Raw genomic sequence first — 19,718 nt, 5'->3', positions numbered from 1 at the left:
CTGTACTCTGAATGCAAAATACTACTTTGTTAATAGCAAAAAAAACAACAACAACAACAACAACAACAACAAAAACTAACCACAGCTGAAACCCAAGAAACTACAAAAAAAAACAACCAAAAACAAACACCACAAGAACCCACACCCCACAAACAAACAAACAAAAACATAGAAGAAACTTAAATCATTAATGAGTGTTGGCTATCCTTACTCACCTGAACCTGTTGCTTTTGTGTATTCAGCATATTGGGATCAATTGATAGTGGTCCCAGCACACTGACCATTAGCTCCTTTTCTACAAGCCAGTGCTTTAACTGAGCTTCTGCTGTCTGGAACTGGGTCAGGTAATTTGAAGACTCTTCCAGTTTTTGTTGTCTCTCAGATGTAACTTGATTGAGCTCTTTCCACTTGGAGTCTAACAATGATAATGTTAACATATTGCATGCATGTGTTAGCAGATGGGCTGTCAGACAGCAGACTATATACAAAACATAAACAGAGCTCTCTAATAAGGCTTCTTGCTGATTAACTCCAGATGCCTTATTGCAGTGACGTGGCAAATTCATCTTCTAGCAGTCAGAACCATATACACTCGGATAAAGGTCTGCAGTTTAGCACTGCCACATGCAGCATTTTTAGAACAATAAATATAGAACACACAGTAAAATTAGATGACAATATTACTAGATGAAATGCCACCAAATTTAGCCTTTGATTCCAAATGACATAAAAACCAAAGTGTTGTATTCTCACTTATAACTTAGGTGCCTGATCTAGGTCGATTATCCTTCCTTTTTAGTCATATAAAGAAAAATATATCTTTCCAAGGCTGAGCATAAGCCTTAATTTAGGCTTCTGTTCTGAACAGCCTTCTGAAGGAGCACACCTCTTTCAAACAACTGTACTGGGAGCCTGTGGAGAATAGCTGCTTAATTTAGACTTCTAAGCCAGGTATCTACAACAGGCAATGAGGATACTTCTTTATGTACATATTTCAAGAGCACAGTGTGAACTTAGGTTTACCTAGGGCAAACTGTGAGCTCTTCCACTTGTAGCAAGTGGCTTCTAGAGCAGCCGTTGAGTCTCACATCCTAGAACTTCCCACTTCACTTTATGATACAGTCAGTTCCTGCTGACTCAGCTTCTATGTTTTGCTAACACTCTCTTTGAACTACGTGTGTGTTTTTTTCATTTTCTTGTGCCATCTCACAGTCTGTGATCTCTGTTCATTCTGTATTAATTCCCTTTCAAAAGCTCATGACAATTACATGCTGCATTATCTCAAAATCTATTGTACAGACATGGTCATTTCCTTTTTTCTTTAAATGGCAAAGTTTATGAAGTCAGCTTTAGAAAATGGCAAAAAGCCAACAAAACCACAAAATAACAAAAGCCACTAGTGCATGGGAACAAACACATGCAGAAGAACATTATCAGCAATTCAAAGTGCTCTTTATATGAAAATTGCAGTAGCTTCTTTCATTTGTACCACACTTTGTAACTGAGTAGTAACTGAACACTCAAGTCTTAGCCATACATTGTCTGAAAAAAATAAATCCCTCTAAAATGGGGAGTTGAGGTATACCTTGCTTAATTTCACCCATATAAATTCAAAGATGACCAATTTTAGTGAAGTTACTCCAAATCTACTCTCTTGTAATGGGAGTTATTTCCACAGGAGGGATAGGAGGGAGTAAGATAATAAAAATACTAATTATTGCTATGACATAAAAAGACTAATAATAAAATGACTTCCAAATCAGTCTGTGTTATATTATAAATTCACTCAAGTACCTATTTTATCCAATACTTGTCTCCACTTGGGTGCTTCAGGAGAGTTGGGGTTCTTCTCCAACAGCTCTGTCACTTTGTCCTTTAGTTCCTGCACTTTGTTCTCACTTTGCTTTAATTCAGTTTCAAATAGCTGCAAAATCAAGAAGTAAAAAAGGAGATTAAAGATGAACAGTAAGTTATTTTTGAAGTCCACGATACTGAGATGCCAAACATGAAAATAAACCATAAATATGTTGTACTTACATACTGCTATTCTGCTATGAGTGTCAAAATCCTTTCTAATGGCATATATTGGCTGGTCACATTCTTTGGGATAAATAACCTGATCTATATAAATTATGTTAATAGTAACTATTAGTTTAATTTGAATGAGCGACAGAATTAGAAGAATTCAAACAGACAAGATCCACTAGGTCTCATCATATATATAGTTAAAATCTTTTCTTGTACAGAATGCCAACTGACTAACGCATGGTAAAAGTTCAAAGCAGAAATATCCCAACTAGGCACCAATACAGAGCAGCTCATTGAAAGTTCTGTAGTCACAGATCGACTGCTAGAACAGTCATTAAGAGAGCACCATAGTTTAAGGGCAAACCTAGCAGTGGACTGAGATGTCCCAGCAGTTCCTTGAGAACACTTCATGCAGTTCTTACAGATGGAAGTGAATGCCTGGCAAAGTTCGCTTATATGAACATTCCTAACTGACAGACTTTGCACTGTGGAGTTGCATTTTAGTTATCCCAAAAATATCCCTTTCAAATAAACACTGAACAAATCTGTGCTTGATTTAGGACTCTAAGTAAAAAGTCTGATTGCATCAAAAGCATGTCCCTTGCTGGAACAATCGCTCAGTTTTCCAACTGACTATGAATGCTCTTCTATTACCACAGTGGGAGTAAGATGGTCTTGTTAGCTTTGAATAATCTTTATTACAAATGAAGGAACAAGGGTTTTTCTACACACAGTATGAGTTTTAGGCCTGAAGTGCTGCCAAGTCTGAGGAACATCAAACTTAAGGAAAAACAGTAGCTATTCAGGTTCATTTTTGAGGGTGAACAGCCAAGTGTAAAAATATATACCATAGCTTTATCAAATTCTGTCCTTATTTATCCACAATTACAGGCAAGGGAAGAATTTTCCCTTCAATAGCTACCTATTACATTTCACTTCATAGATGAACGTCCACATGTAGAAATACTGTCCTTTACTGCTAACAAGAATACATTTCTAATGCTTAAACTGGACAGAAGCTTACTGTCGATTCAGCGGTTTTCTCCTATCAGTTAAAAGGGGAGGAGGAGATTTTTGTGGAGCTATATGACTTAACATGCATGGTGTGTTTGCTGAAGAGAAATGTTGCCTTGGAACAGACCTAAGCCTCTGCAGCTGCAGAATCCAGGAGTTCTGTGGAGTGTCAGGGAACCAGCAGCTGCAGAAACAGCTTTTGGATAGATAGACATAGAATCTTACACACAATCCAGTAAACATATCTAAATCACTACGGATATAAAAAAGTACACTGCATAATCAATATACTCTTACCTGTTTAAATTGGACATCAGAATTATTATTCTTTTGACATACAAAATTCTTTCACCCAGCATTTCTTTTACGCCACTGACTAAGTCTGCCAAATTTTCTCAAAGCCTGTCATGTTTACTGGGATCATTTAAATACTCTGCAACATTAAGTTACGCTGAGATATGAATTGTTCAAATAGAATTGCCCCAATAATTGCAATGAAGAGTATTTTTTTAAAGACACATAAGTACCTTATGTTTCTCAACTTGAGCTTTAACAGCTTCACTGTCAGTTGGAGCGGCTTCCCAATCTGATGCAGTTTTGTCCATTTTTTGTAACCACTGCATCATTGAGGTTGATTCTTCTTGAATGTTTTGCATTTTTGAGAGCATACTTTCTAATTCTGAAATCTTTTTATTCAGTGAAACCCCCAAATCTTCGTAACTATGATTTACATCAGACATGGCTTGTTGAACACTTGTCAGTTCTGTAAAAGGAGAGACGAACGACTGCATTAGAGATCACATATACTTCAAACAATACTTAGACTTCAAGAATTTCTAAACAGTACTCTGCTTTACAGTGGCTAATAGTCCCTCAAGGCAAAAGCTTCTGAACATGTTAGGAGTTAGTTCTAGTTCACTCTAAATGTTCTAACATCTGAATGACCTAACATACATTTCTGTTTGCAAGAGCTTTTCTTTTCACAGGAATCATTACTTTAATACACATGGGTAGAAAGTATCTTACACTCTTCCTACCCGTTGTTATTTTGGTATTTCAAGCAACTATTTTCAATTCCACAACAGGAAGTTAAACATACTGGTCTACGCCTCAGTTACCAGTATGACAGCCTAACATCACTACAATCATATCCTGTTCATAGTCATGCACTGTTACAAAGGTGTGTTATCGCTGAGGCAGCTTAGGAGGCAGTCTGTGTACTAAGCAGACTGTAGCTTAGAAGAACCAACACTGTGGACATGGAACATGATACATAAGTTCCTTTGTTTCTGAACAGGAGCTGGCCGCATACAGTGATAGAAATGTGTGTAACATGAGTGTCTTTGTATATGTACGTGCGTGTTCATGTCATGTATGTTAACTGGTGTTAAACATTTTCAACTCACATACAGAGTAATAATTTCTCAAAAACTATACATTATATTAAATAGTTATCATTACATACTTATATAAGTTCATACTGATTCAGGAAACAAAGATTTGATCTGTTTTCAAAGGAAATACTGAAGGGATGTCTTTTTAAAATTAATTTTAGTGTCATCTTACTAGTCAATATAATTTTCTTATGCAAAGGTGATATTAAATTCGTCTAGTAAAGCCTGTTGCAAGCAGATCTGTACGCATCATTTTCAAAATATTTATGTATTTAACAGTAGTTCACAAACACACTTCTTTATCACATCCTGAAATTTTCACTTAGTGATTACTCACCTTTGTTTTTCAGAAAATCCTGAGTTCCTGGAGCTCCTCCTTCACCATTTAACACTGTGCCACCTACCGATCAAGAGGGACTAAGTCATTTCCTTATCTGACCCTTTTCCCACCAAAACTTCAGTGTTACATTTCCTCTTCAAAACAACATGACACATAGCCCTTCTTGTAACCACTGAAAAAACATCTGCATGCTAATCTTGTAATAAATATTTTATTCAGATAGCTTTATATATCTTAAGGTTGTTTTTTGTTTTAACCTGCTCCAGCCCCCCATAAATGGTATCACATGTGCACAGCATATGCATAGTGTACAGGTGTGTACATGCATGCACATGTAAGTATGCATACATATGATGTATAATCAGTCTTACAGCTTACAGTACTATGAACATCATGGACAAAGGTCTTTACCTTAGCTGTGAGGCCTACTTATACCCATATGGCTAATGTCACTTTCTTCTCCCAGAAAGGAATCTGTTCCCCACTACTCACAGATTTTTACCCAACCATGTTCATGCCCTGCAGAGTCTTTAAAGAAGTGACTGAAAACATGTTTATGGCCATTAAAATGCCTTAGATACCACACAGCTTAACTTATGCCTTGAATCTAGCAGACTTTCTAGATTCTGTAAAACAGATTAATGTACAGTACAGAAATTAATGGCAGTAGATTTGCTATCTTTAAAATCTGTTTACAGGTAAATAGGAGTTGGTCAAAAATCCAGACTGGTAGCGCATTTTGGTCAAGGAAACTCATTCTGGAATATGGAGTTGATTCCTTTTCATGCTGGTGTTTCAACTAAATTATAAATTAACATTAATTATGCTGTCATATTGGGATAGCAGTTAGTCTAGGCACACTTTCTAGATGAGTAATGTCCTCATCACCCTTCTAACAAGAACTCCATGATTCTGCAAACAATTATGTTTGCCATGAAAAAGGTATTCCTGTGAGCAAAGATGTACATGTATGTTAGTGTTTGCAAAAGTAGGGTTCATATTTGTCCTACTCGCAGGTTTGGCAGCTATGTGAACACCAATCAGATTAAGTCAGTTTCTCGTAATCAAAAGTTTCCTAGGATCAAGACTTGTCAATCATTTACACCAAAGTGCTTTTACGCTATTTTGGCAATGTAAAGCAATCAGAATGTGTACTGAATTATTACAGCAGTTAGACACAGCTGAAATGAGAATCACAGTAAACACTGGTCAGAACAGACATGGGTAACTGATTTCTTCTAAGCCATAATATTCAGAAACTTAGCCAAAGGGTGCAGTATTTCATTTTTTTTTTCTTAAGGACTTAAAAAACAACCTAAATATTAGGCTTACCTGATTATATGAATACATACCTGATTTTGCAATGGTTCTCAGTTTTGCAGGAGAAGTCACAGCACTAATCAGATTACATAACAATGTTCCTCTGCTGTTCATTTTCTGCAGCTCAGTTGCTTTTAATGTCCATTCATCTTTTAAATTCTGTTTAAGAAAAGTAGATAGTTGTTCATTACAAAACTGAACTCAGACAAAGTGTTTAGTGTTGAGAAAAGAAATGTTACTTGGAGATCTCCTGTAGTACTGTATTGGGTTTATCTGGCAAGACTTTGGTAACATGAGGGCTTTAGGGGTAGCTACTGGGAGAACAGGCCAGGCATTGCCCCATGTTGGACACAGCCAGTTACAGCCAGCTACAAAATGGCCCAGATTTTGGGCCTCTGGTATATTTATTTATATTATATATTTTACTATATATACACATTATTTATATTATATATATATATGTTATATTTATATATAACATCAGCCTCTGTTATATTTAAGAAAGGGGAAAAAACATTGTGCAGCAGCTATAAGAGAGTGAGTGAGTGAGGCCAGAGTGAGAAAACTGTGAGAAACAGTCCTGCTTGCACAAAACCATGTTATTCACACTGCAGCACTTGAAGGACCCTATGCCATTAACAGGTGCATGGGCCCTGAAAGACCATGGAGAACCCCCACAGGAGCTGGCTCAAGGCACAAAGTGCTGTAACTCATGGGAACTGGACCCCACTCTGGTGCACAGGAAGAGTGCAAGGAAGAAGGAGTAACAAAAACGTACGAACAACCTCCTTTCTCCATTCCCACTGCACCACTTGGGGCAGGGAAGAGAGAAAAGTAACAAGTGAAACAGTGAAGTTGAACTTAGGAAGAAAGGGGTTGTATGAAGGGATAGTGTTTTAATTTTGTTTTTGTATATCACCATCCTACAATCTTTTTAAGTGGCAATCAATTAATCTTCCACAAGTCAAGTTTTTTTGCCTATGACGATAACTGGTAAGTGATCTCCCTTCCTTACCCTGACCTCTGACCCATCATATTTTCTCCCTCTGTCCTGCTGAGGAGAAGGAATGAGAGAGCAGCTGGGTGGGGACTTGGCAACCAGCTAAGGTTAGCCCACCACAAGTATACCTAAACATGCAAAGGAAATGGTAACATAAATGGAGACTGCAAGTCCAGTTACTTTAACTGCTTTTAACTTATGTCTGTTCTTTTATGTTACTAACAGATGCCCTATTTCCTTTGACTGTATTTTCCTTGTGTTATCACAGTATCTTACCAATGTATCTTCCAAAGGCTTCTTTAACTCTTCTGTATTCAGAGAGGGTTGTGAGGCAGGTATTCGTTCTGTCGTCTCTTTTATCCATTTCTTTAAAGATTCTACAAGTAGCTCAAAAGTATCAATTTCTTTTTGACAAGATGATACATCCTCTTCTCTAGACAATTAAAGACAACAAAAGAAATTGAGCGCTGAATGTCAGCATTCCTTCTGATAATTCTAGTGGTTGGCGACCCTGCACTCAGCAGGGGGGTTGAAACTGGATGATCTTTGAGGTCCTTTTCAACCCAGGCCGTTCTATGATTCTATGATACTTAAATCAACAGATATTATCAATCTGATATTGCTATTCCCGTATTCACCGATAGCCTCAAAACTAGCCTCAAAACTGTACTCAAGGAGTACAGACACAGATCTGTGAGTTTTCTGCTTGAAGAGAAAACATTCATCTTTGTGACATTTTGATAGAATTACAGAATCATAGGGGCTGGAAGAGACCTCTGGAGACCATCTCGTCCAATCCTCTGCTAAAGCAGGTTCCCTACAGTAGGTTACACAGGAAAGCATCCAGATGGGTTCTGAATATCTCCGGAGAAGGAGACTCCACAACCTCTCTGGGCAGCCTGTTCCAGTGCTCTGTCACCCTCAAAGTAAAGATTTTCCTCGTGTTTTTTATGGAACTTAATGTGTTCCAGTTTGTGCCCGTTGACACTTTCTTCTGTCACTAGGCACCTCTGAAAAGAGCCTGGCCACATTCACCCATCAGATATTTACAAGCATTGATAAGTTAGAGGTATCACTAAGTAAAAATCCTCTCTGCGCTGCAGTTAACTGAAATCTCTTGAGATAGCACACAAAAGGATAGCAGTCATAATAGTAACTGTATTATTAGCCTAAAAGGTGGAAACATTTCGATAATTGTTCAACTTACTTTTCCTTTACAGTCTCCTCTACCTCTCTGAATTTTTTTGACAAAGCATTTACTTTTTCTAGTACCAATGCTTTATCCCCAGGAAGAGCATGTAAAGATAGTTCTTCAAGAAGGTTCTGCAAAACTTCCAGGTCTTTCTTATGTTTCGCTAATTCTACACTAGCCTCCTGCAAAATATAAATATATTCTTCATGTTAGATTATGCAATCAGTTGTTCAAAATTAAATGTTATTTTAACCAAGCAATTGAAGCTGTGAAACAAGCATGTCTTAAATGAGTAAGACTAATGTGCACACTGTATACAAATGGAATGGTACAATACCTGCATGTACTGAGACACTTCACTAACATCCTTTCTTGGTGCCTCAGTCTCACTAAGAGCCTGGTTTTTCTCATCTAGGAATGACTGGAGTTTCTCTGACAGACCTTCAAATAACTCCACTTTAGTCTTCAACTCCTCCATTTTTGTAAGTTTCTCTTTATGCTTCTTACTCGCTGCAGAAAAACGTCCTGCAAGTTCACTCATTTTAGCTTGCAGTGAGGATGCAGTGGATGGATCTGCTGTTTCCATGAACTTCTTCACTTTCTCATTCATAGTGTTTATACTGCTTTGACGACCTGCAATGTCTTGTTCCAGCATCTGAAACAAGTAGAAAACTACTCTGTATTGCTCATAGATAAATTTTAAGAGTGGAACTGGTCCATCATACGAAGCAACAAATTAGTCTAGCTGGACCAACAGCACAGATCTATTTCAGCTACAAATATCTTTATGTACAGTTTCAGCTAATGCAACAGTCTCCTTTACTAAGTATTTTGAACCCATTAAGGATGACAATGTAATATTTTGATTTTTTTCTTGAAATCTTAATACAAAAATTTCTTTCAGAGTACGCTACTTACAATGCTTTTACTAATGATATCTTGAATAGCAGCAGAATTCAAAGGCACTTGATCTTGCTCTTCAAGGCTCTTTTCAACACCTTCCATCCAGTCCAGCATTTCATCCAAACCATCCTGCACGCTTAGGGATCGTGTCAATGTTATTTGGAGCTTCTCATTCCTTTCATTCACAGACTTGGATAAATTGTCATATCTCTCTACAATATCATCTGATAAAGAGAAAATATATTTCAAATGTTTCTGTTAGCCAAACAAAACTTTTAACTCATTTTATTAGTTCTCACCAGGTAAATGTGAGTCAAAAGTTACCTGTATCAGAAGCAAGAGAAACTACCAGCTGTATTCAGTAACAATGCACAAGGAAAGACCAGAATCAAATATAGCCAAGAAGCTCACTGCACAAGGGAAATGAAAGAGCAGCTCACAGCTGTGCTCCCAAGTTTTTGGAAGCTGGTTCCCATGTGTCACAGTTCAGGCATGACACCATGTAGCTCCAGCTTATGAAAGCTGCTGATTGTTCCCAAGAAATAAAACAGCAGGTAAAATAGTTACTTTACAGCTATGTCTCTTACATTAATGCTAGAGCTAAAGAGGTTTTCCTAAATGGTCTACCATCATGGAACCCATCCACACTGCACCCTGTGGGGGACTCCATGCAAGATCAGGTAGATATTTCCAGAAGGAACTGAGACCTATGGACAGCCCACTCTGAAGCAGGTTTAGCCTGAAGGACTGTGGCCTGTGGAAAGGCTCCAGGCTGCAGCATGGAAAGAGTGGGAAGAGAACAGACCAGCAGAGTGGAACAGTTACTGACTGACCACAGCCTCCATCTCTTATTCCTCTGTGCTGCTTGGTGAGGGGATGGCAGAACTAGGAATGAAGGAGGGAAACTGAGCCAGGGAAAAAGGCAGGTGGCAGGAAGGTGCTTTAATTTTTTTGAATTTGTTTTTCAATATCTGAACCTATTATCTAGTTAGCAATAAATGTAATTTTCCCCATGTTAAGTCTGTTTTGCCTGTGACAGTAATTGGTAAGTGATCTCCTTGTCTTCATCTCAGCCCATGAACTTTTCCATCACAGTCTCCCCCACCCTGTTGAAGAGGAAGAGTGACAAAGTGACTGTGTGGGACATCATGCAACCATCCAGGGTCAACCCATCACATAAAGATACTTGAAAGCAGAAGGAAGTTTGGCTAAGCAAACTTCAAATAATTGTTTGGAAACATATAGTTGGAGTCATTTTCCTTGAACATGAATATATCACTTCCCAATGGAGCACTCATGTTCCTCAGCAAAGGACTAAGTGTTTGACTCCGCCACCTTTAACATGGGAATTAAGCACAAACTCTCTGAAAAAAAAATGATGTATTTTAAGTGAAAAGTATATGATCAAGCATAGGAGACAGAGCCACAATGAAGTTACTGCATTGCAAAAGCTTGTAGTTCAACAAAACATGGACTTGAACAGCGACACAGATGTGGAAACTGTATTTTCTCTCTTCTAGTACCTGCACGTAGACATAAGCGATAAAAATAAGTATTAAGAAAAATAAGCATTTTACCCAGTGTTTTCTGAATCTCCTCTTTGTCTGATGCCAAATCCCCCCTTGAGTCCAAAAGCACTTCAGCAGCTTTTTTCAGTTTTTCTACAGCAATTTGGTGGTTAGACACTTGTCCCTGAAGAACCTGTAAAATTCCATAATTGTTAATTATGCTGTTCAATATAGCTAAAAGCTAAACATGCAAGGCTTGAGATATGCCATACAGTCTAAACTTAGTGCTGGGAATAAACTAACTCAGCGTATGACTTCTCCATAATGAAAATATTAACCTTGGCCTTCTGGACCTTGTTTTAGTTTATCCACTATCATTTTTATCTTCAATTTCACAATACTCAAATGATTTCTTTTTGTATCTAACTTCATAATGTGTCTTTTGATTGTTTTTTAAAAACAATTACTAGGGAGTACTAACTCAAATGATATCCAAAAGAAAATAAACACATTTTTCAATTCAGCATCAGAGAACGGGGAAAAACATGCACTCAGCAGTAGTAATTACACACCCAACATCAGCTGTACTGACAAAGGATCAGGCTGATATTGTAGCATCAACATCAATATGTCAAAACAAAGTCATCATCTTCACAGTTTTAAAGCCTCCTGGAGCCAGAAACACTCAGTTTTAACTAGGTTTCTCTCTCTAACCAAAGAACACGGGTTTAGAGACTGCCTGACTTAGAGACTTGGTTCAAAGTCAACAGAGAGAAACTGAATCAACTTCTGAAAGTGGCTTTCTCTCTTCAGTGTATAAAAGTACTTTAGCGTGAATAGCTTCTAACTATTTCAGAACTCTGTGCTAGTATATGTGATATATCCTTGTCTTGAGTCACTTGAATGTTGTAGAAGACCAAAACGGAGGGACCTCTCATTTTTTTCCGATACACGCTATCACTACAAACATACAATTCAATCCCACCTGCCATGCCAGGACAAAGAAATCGTATCAGTGCATTCAGCATTCATGTCCATAGCAAAACGCTATGCCATAATATGTCTTGCTGCTCCACTCACAGAATAAAATTCAGATAAAGAAGAGGAATTTTCCTTACTCTAGAGAAATATACTGTACTTGTAAAAAAAAAAACAACAAAAAAACAAAAAAAAAAAACAAGACGTACCAGAAAACCTTGTATGCTGATAGAAAGCAAGCAAGCTTACGCCAGAGGCACTGAAGATTATTTTGAAGAATAGTTAATCCCCATAAAAAGATTAGACTCTACCATACCACCAAGGCCTGTGTCTAGCTGGATTATCAGCCGCATGTGTTGGCTAGAAGGGACAGCTTAACTTGCAACACCTGACTTCTGCAAAAATGCTCTGTTTGGCTTTCATTAATTGGCTTTCTTTCTTCAGTCTGCTTTTTTTTCCTCTTCCTTTGAATCTTTTGACACTTTGTACCCTCTCCCTTCTTTCCTGCTTATATTCATTGAGTGCTCTTTTGTGTGGCAAGTAATCCATGTAAGCATTTCATAAAAGAAACCCAGTACACACTCCTTTTGTATTACTTGCATGAAAACTGACATTATAAGGGATATAATTCATTCTGGCATAAGGAACAAAAGTTTAAATGGAGCTTCAAATTGTAGTTGGTATTATTTCTACCCTTCTAGCGCTTAGAAGCACAAATGCACCTCAATTGTTTCAGTGCTAAAAGTCAAAAATTCACACTTTCATTTTTGAAAGAACAAGTGATTTTCTTAAGTCTTACATAATCACTATGATTTATTTGTCTCCTGTGATGTGTCATATATCAAAGTGTTGGGCAATTCCAGTGGCAGATTTGAAAGATTCCATGTAGTCAATGTTCTGCTTTTCAGACAACTCGAAGTAAAATGGTGAAAACATCCACCGTCCAAGAGGCAGTGACTATTGTTTGTCAATAGCAAACATACCAGAACCGCACAGACCCTCCATGTAGCACATGTAAAACAGTGATGAAAAGTCTGAACAGTAGCCTTGCTTACTGAGAAATGAAAAAGGAATTTGCATTTTAGTTATGGTATAGATAATAGAATGTGTTTATGAAAATATGAGTTAGTCTGAAAATGACAGATTGCATGTAACTTTACACAGGCCATCACATACTTTGGTTCCTAAAGCCTCCTCTAAACCTACGGTGCCTAACTAGTGTTTTAACTTCATGAGCTCCATCACCATCCTGTCTTGCCTATACCAGAATTTACATAAAGTTGTGAGTTACTCTCTCAGTGGAAGAAAAAAAAAACAAAAAAGAAAAAACAACACAGTTTTTGTGTGCACTGCAAATAACGTTATACCCACTCTTGACGTGATGTGTATACATGTCACATGTATCCATATCCATGTACAACTGGAGGAGGCAAGCAGACAGATTGTGTACTGCTGATCTGTTGTGATCCCTTACTGGGGATAATGATGTAAAACAGAAATGTGAATAGAAAAAAGAAAGAGTCACAGACAACAAACGGCCTTCTTCATCAGTAACTCAGTCACAAGCCCTATCCTGACAGCAAACTGGAACTGCTGGATCATTTGTTAGTTCAAAAACTTGCCAGATTTCACCTGTTTTGCTAAGCGATACGAAACACATCTAGCTTTCATCACTGCTAATGGTATCTTGGTGCCCCATTTTATTTTTCATTCTAGTTCTTTTCAGATAACATTCTAGACAGCTGAATTTGAGAAATATAAAAGTTGCATGTAGACTTGCAAGAAAAGAATTTGGCCTGCAGCCACTTGGGTTGTAGTAGATAATCCACTTTTTCTGAAAGAAAGAGTTCCTTTTAGGACAGAAGTGCTTCTGCTTTTTAAAGCTATTCACCTTGGTTTCTTCTAGTTGTCTTTGGAGATTTTTGGGATCCACTGCAATTGGCTCAGATAGTTGTTTGTTCACAGCTACTTCAGAGGCGTGAAGACCTGACAGAAGTCCAGATGAAGCATCTTCATAATGCTGGTATTTATCTGCCAGGTCTTTAAGGTTATTTCCAAGGATGCTACACTAAAAGAGTAAAAAACAAACACAGAAATATCCAGGCATTAAACTTCGTGTTGTATTTCATAACAATCTCAAAATCGTATTCTCATGTCCTGAAATACTGCATAATTTTTTCCTGCCATTATTCCACTGACTAACTGATTTCTGAATTAAGGTAAGACTGCTGGGCAGGCTGGACGGTTCTTCCTAGCTTGTGCTTCTTCAGAGTGACTTCGGATCAATTCACCAATACAGTCAGCAAACTGTACTCTAACCCACTGTGCTAGAACAGGAAGATTAAGGAAAACTTCTTGATCAGAAGGTATGTGTATGTTCATTAAAATATAGAGATTTTCATTTTCATAATAACTCATCTGCCTTGTAAATCCAAAACAACATGGCTCCTCCTATTAGTCCTATATCTTAGCACACACCCAAAATACACACAGTGAACAATCACATACAAAGGCCAGTGGAACTCTTTCAGTCTTTTCACATACAAAACCTGACTATATCAAGTCATAATACTTATAAACAGTTATTTTAAATAATATTTATAAAGTTAAATATTTATATTTTGAACCTAAGATACATTGTGTTTTAATATTTACATTTGGTACTTGATCACCACCTGGTGGGCAAATATATAACGGACTCAGTTACACATGCAGTTAACAGAGAACTGACTTCAGATTCAACATGCAAGCATATAAACTCGTGTGCACAAATACATATAAAATGTACTTAAAATATATTTGTTCAAGGCACTCTACAACTTGAAAGAATTCACAAAACTTGGAAGATCTCACTTTCAAAGTCTGTGCTTTGAGTTCTTGATTTACTAAGACAAATCTACTTTGTGTTGATTTTGTTCTGCATATTTAGTGTCAAATATTTAAGGCACCTCCTTAATGCCTGTGCTAAATGTATATATGCAAAGAGTAGAATCTGGCAAGGTAACCAAAGTGAGATCACAAATGAAGTTGTTGGGATAGGACTTTTACATGGATAATAGTAACTTCTTAAAAAATTTCAAAATAATATCTTTATATTCACACTGAAACTTAAAACAAGGTGGAAAACTTCAACCATTCAGAGCTTAGATAGTCTGGCACTAAAAACTAAAGCAGATCTTCTGGAAAAGCCTCTTGTGGATGTTTTGCCAGAGGAATTTTGTCAATCCCAGAGGAATTGTTTGTTAAGAAACAGAGAATTTAAAACTTCCCACAGTAATCTGTTTCATTAATTAACCTCTCTTTATATAAGTTGCCAAAATCACAGTAGTCTTTCCTATTCTGTGTAAATAAAACTTACCTTAGTATAGAGAGATTTAAAACGATCTGAAGCGCTATCCAGTTTATTTTGCACTTCAGCATAAGTTGCCGAAGTATCTATACCATCTTTGTCAACCTTGACGCCATCTCTTTTGCTACATGACCTTGCAGCATCCAAAACTCTTTGTCCAGAAATTGTAATATACCGTAAATCACCCTTGTGAGATATAACATCTTCTGAAAAACTCTTTTGCCTTTTCAATTTGACCATAATACCACTGAAGTCAGAAGCACCAGCCTCCAAATTGTCAAGTTCTTGTTCTGCCTGCTGCAGCCAGGTTTCAAATTCACTATAGTCTGTATCAAATTTCTCAAGTTCTTCCCTCAGAGAATGTGTCATCTTCATTTTCCGTTCTGATTCAGCTAATGCAGTCTCATACTGAGCCTTCAGCTCTTTCATGTTCCTCTGCATCTTCTCTTTTTCTTCAGGAGAAAGGTAGTGTCCTTGCTTCTCAAGTAGTGCCTGAGCAGACTGAGTTGCTATTATGACAGCCTGCTGCTGTGAAATAATTTTCTCATGTTGAGCCTGCAAGAAAAAACGGAAAAATATATGACCAGCACTTTCTCACCTGATTTCATTACACAAGAACTGTCTCAAAATCTCTGCTGAACTCTGCTTAGAAATGATGAGTAAAAAGAAGTCCATCAGAGCGATAAAAAACCTTTCTAATTTTCCTGATATTTATTTTAAAACATTTTTTTGAGTAATCTAAGCGAGAACTTGAATCCTGGTCACTATATTTCTGTGCAGCTTCAAAATTTAAAGAAACATCCAGTGTTAATTTTAGCCAAATACACAGCCCATAACTAAATGGAGTATTCAAATGTCACTGGAACTAAGAAATACTAGTATATGTACACAATATTTTATTTGATTATTGTTTAATACTTAGGATGGTGTGCTTAATGTAATCAAAATTTTCTCAGTTCTCTGTCTCAAAATAGAATTCATTAAATAAAGTATCCAAAGGTAGGCAACTTTTTAAATCAGATGTGCTCCACTTGACGCAAAATATATTGTAGCTACCATTTCAAATAAATAGACCAAAAGGAATGAAAGCATCAAACATTAAAAAGAGCACAGATATTTCCTTGTTATATTCTAAGTGAATTAAAATTCTTATCCAAAGCTTTATTTTTCAATTCCAAGAGTAATGATTCTTATCAAATATACTTGGTCATAAAACAGGGCCCTTTGATGTTAATGGCCAAGAAACATTCTGTGCACGTAAATCCCTTCAATTTCATCAAAAATAGCATAACATAGGAACCACAACTGTATGGTAAATAAAATCCACACTTCAAATTGATTCTTCCAAAAAATCTTCTATCTTGAAGGTTCCCGATTCCTATGTAAAATAGTTACATAAAAGGGACTGGTATGATTCTCTTCCCTATCTATACTGGATAGATAACCAGTAGGCACTGGGCACAGAATAGAACTGTAAAAAAAAAAAAAAGAAAGAAAAAAAGTGAAAGTAAAATCATTTTGAAAAACAAAATAAGTTATTAAAAAAAAAAACAGAAATAAGAAAGGAAGTTCAAAATGGTACTAGTTAATTAGCAGTATCATTTTCATCTACACATCCATCAAACCATGCACGAAAGTTCTTGGTTGCTCAATTGTAAAACAATAAAGGCCATAAAATGAGCTTTATTATTCTTAGTGCCTCCAATTAACTTACCTGGAAAATCTGTTTTTAAAATGCTGCATTGTGGTTTTATGTAATTCATCTTGAATGTGAATGTGAATGTGTTTTCATGAAGCCTTTAAATAGTGTTTTCCAATGTGTTAAAAGGGTAAGAAGTAAAAATTACAATTTCAGCAAACTGTTATCTGCAGCTACTGGAAATTAGCATTCACAAGCAGAGGATTATATTGAGCCGTTACACAGATTTCTGAAAAAGCTTCATAAAAAATATGAATTTATATTGTTGCTTTTAGCATTTTATTTACCTGTAGTAGTAATAAAAATTTGACTGCACTTTACTAATATCTCTCCATAAATTTAAGAATAATAGACTCACCATCAGGATTTGCAAAAATTGCCTTTGCAAATATGTTTTTTCTTATCTTGCAGTAAACAATCGTGGTAACACTGAAGAACTGACAAATTTGCAATACCTTCTGACTATTGAAAATCCTATCACTGTATCACTAACTTCCTAACTCCCATTCCAAGGTCTATTAAAGAAAGGATGTGATTGAATTCACTCTTGTTGAACGAAGACTGACACGCTCAGCAAATAACTGCAGAATAAATCCAGTAACTGTACCTTGACTTTCTGATACTGCTGGTTCAGATTATCTTCTGTGCTTTTTACTAGTCCATCCACCTGAGTTTCAATGTCTTGCTGAATTTCCAGCAGATTACCATTGACATCATCCTCCTCTCCTTCCAAAGACTTCACATCACCCTCTCCGAAGTGTGTTCCATTCTGTTCTATTGCCTGCTTAAATTTCCTGCCTTGCTCAGCTTCTTTATCCACATTTGATAACCAATCCAAGAGATTTTCTATTGTATTTTTACTTTCTTCCAGCTGTTCTATGGCTGCAACCTACAATGTAATTATACAGTTTTAGTCAGAAATTTTCTTTAGTCACTACATAATATTACATGCAAACAGACTACTTAAAATACATTAACAATAAAAATGTGCTGATTGGCATGCATGTTCCTGTTTATTTCATAAAAAAACAAAACAGCAAACAGTTTGTCACCCAAATGAAATACTTTATTTCTCCTCAGTATATCAATAACGAATTGAAAGACAAATCCCCTGAAATACATAAAAAGTTTGAATGAAAGTATGAATAACCTTTTCTGTTTCCTGCTTAATTGCTGTTGTCATAGCTTTGTCCAGTTCTTTTTTGGATTCTTCTGCCTTTTGGCTAAGGAGCAAACACTTTGTCTTTGCTTCATTCAGTTTCTGTTCAAGAACAGTCTTGTCTTCTTGTGACAATTTTCCTCCATTTTCTTTTAAGAAGTTTTCAGTATTTTTCACAATCTCTGCCAACGTCTGTGCACTTGTTCTCATGTCTTTTTGTATCTCCTTTTGAGAAAAAAGAATCCAAAGATGAGCCCACATCTTTCTGATTAACCTTATCACAACTTCCTCTGTTCTGAGGGCAAGCATTTCACTGCTCCTTTTTAACCTCAGACAGAATAAATGCTGTATTACTGAACAGCCAATAGGAAAATTAGAAAATAATCAATCCAACATCTGACAGTGTTGCTGCAGCTCATTCTGTCTCCCTTTCAAGCACAGCTAAGAAATTTAAAAAAAGAAAGAAAGAAAGAAAGAAAGAAAGAAAGAAAGAAAGAAAGAAAAAAAACCCTGCAGTTTGGTACTCTGCTCACACTCCTATTCAGACATCTGAATATGTCTGCAAGGTAATCACAATATTGATATTTATTTAAGAAAAAACATTAAATGTATGCTGTATTATTTCTTCTCTCCCAAGAATACACCCATTTAGGCTGTAATTCCTTCAGACAGTTAAGCAATGTTAACAGGTTCCCCAGGGTGTCTATGTTTTTCCACAGACTATAAAGAGAACTTACACAAACTAGGCATGCTACTCTGAAGATAAGTAAAACAAGGTAAGATGAATCAGGAAATTTCAATCTTTACTAATCTTGATTTGGAGTTCTATCCTATAATTACTGAAAACCACTACTAGGAGAAGGAGGATGAAGAAAAGCGTCAAGTCCTGTCTTACAACTATCAAAATCAGAGTAAGTGTCAGTCAGGTCAGAGGAAAAGCTTATAGGTAATGATATTGCTAAAAGCCTACGTCTTCACAGGAAAGCAAACAAACTGAAAGGACTCTGTTACATAAAGACACCTAGGAGATTGAAAGCACTGCTAGAAAAAACAGAACTGTATCCAAAGACGTGCAAGAAAATTCTTCAAAATACTGTGGTGGGTGTAAACACTCCACGATACTAGTTAATAAACTGGTTACATTATTTTAGCATGATAAACTGTAATTTTTTAACATTTGACAGAAAAAATCTTAAGCTAAAGATTCATATAACAGATTTCATACCTGCCACGAGTGCTTCTTGAAATACCTAGCACACACACTCTATTCTAGTGTCTTCTGGTTTCCAAGTTTCTTACCTCCCACTGGTACATATTGGAGCATATTCATGGGCAGTAGTTTAAAGGCACACCATTAAGACTTTACTTTTGACTGGTTAAACCAATCTATTTTATTCTCCTCTCACATGATAGCCACTCTGCACTCAGCCTTCTTTAATTTACATAACTAGAATTGCACACACCTCCTGTTTGGTCTGGTATTGTTCTAGCTCAGTCTTGCTGTCTCCAATAACAAGAGACTCTTGCTGTCCAATGAGTCGATTTTCAGTCTGTGTAAGCATATCACATATTTCCTGCAGTTTCTCTTTGCATTCTTGCTGCCGTTCAGCCACGTCCTATATTAGAGGCAAATACAATTGAACAATGAAACAAAAACTTACCTGCTACATGAATGAGTAGACACTCAAATAGCAATTAACATTTGAACATCATTATTGCAAAGCAATCTTTTTAAAAGTATGCTGTAAACATGATAGCAGTGGTACAAATAGCAAGATGAACGTATAGAAGTTATGGATAAACCTCAAATATGTTGTAAGTAAAAGAGACCATG

General features: G+C 36.6%; 1 protein-coding gene across 16 annotated transcripts in view; it reads right to left on the bottom strand.

Moving 5' to 3' along the window:
- DST (dystonin) overlaps positions 1–19,718 on the bottom strand; it is a 299,648-nt gene that overhangs the window by 81,138 nt on the left and 198,792 nt on the right. For all 16 annotated transcript variants that reach the window (XM_021391636.1, XM_021391639.1, XM_021391637.1 and 13 more), the window contains 15 exons: positions 19,348–19,500; positions 17,876–18,109; positions 17,333–17,614; positions 15,036–15,581; positions 13,569–13,745; positions 10,769–10,892; positions 9,207–9,415; positions 8,626–8,943; positions 8,304–8,470; positions 7,373–7,529; positions 6,129–6,255; positions 4,774–4,836; positions 3,570–3,805; positions 1,795–1,924; positions 216–415 (listed from right to left, as the gene is read on the bottom strand). In XM_021391636.1, coding sequence (XP_021247311.1) covers positions 216–415; positions 1,795–1,924; positions 3,570–3,805; positions 4,774–4,836; positions 6,129–6,255; positions 7,373–7,529; positions 8,304–8,470; positions 8,626–8,943; positions 9,207–9,415; positions 10,769–10,892; positions 13,569–13,745; positions 15,036–15,581; positions 17,333–17,614; positions 17,876–18,109; positions 19,348–19,500 — 3,123 coding nt within the window. The remainder of the gene's footprint in view (positions 1–215; positions 416–1,794; positions 1,925–3,569; positions 3,806–4,773; positions 4,837–6,128; positions 6,256–7,372; positions 7,530–8,303; positions 8,471–8,625; positions 8,944–9,206; positions 9,416–10,768; positions 10,893–13,568; positions 13,746–15,035; positions 15,582–17,332; positions 17,615–17,875; positions 18,110–19,347; positions 19,501–19,718) is intronic.

The sequence above is a fragment of the Numida meleagris genome, chromosome 3 (assembly GCF_002078875.1).
Source record: "Numida meleagris isolate 19003 breed g44 Domestic line chromosome 3, NumMel1.0, whole genome shotgun sequence".
NCBI lineage: Eukaryota > Metazoa > Chordata > Aves > Galliformes > Numididae > Numida > Numida meleagris.
This window is presented reverse-complemented; position numbering and strand designations above follow the sequence as displayed.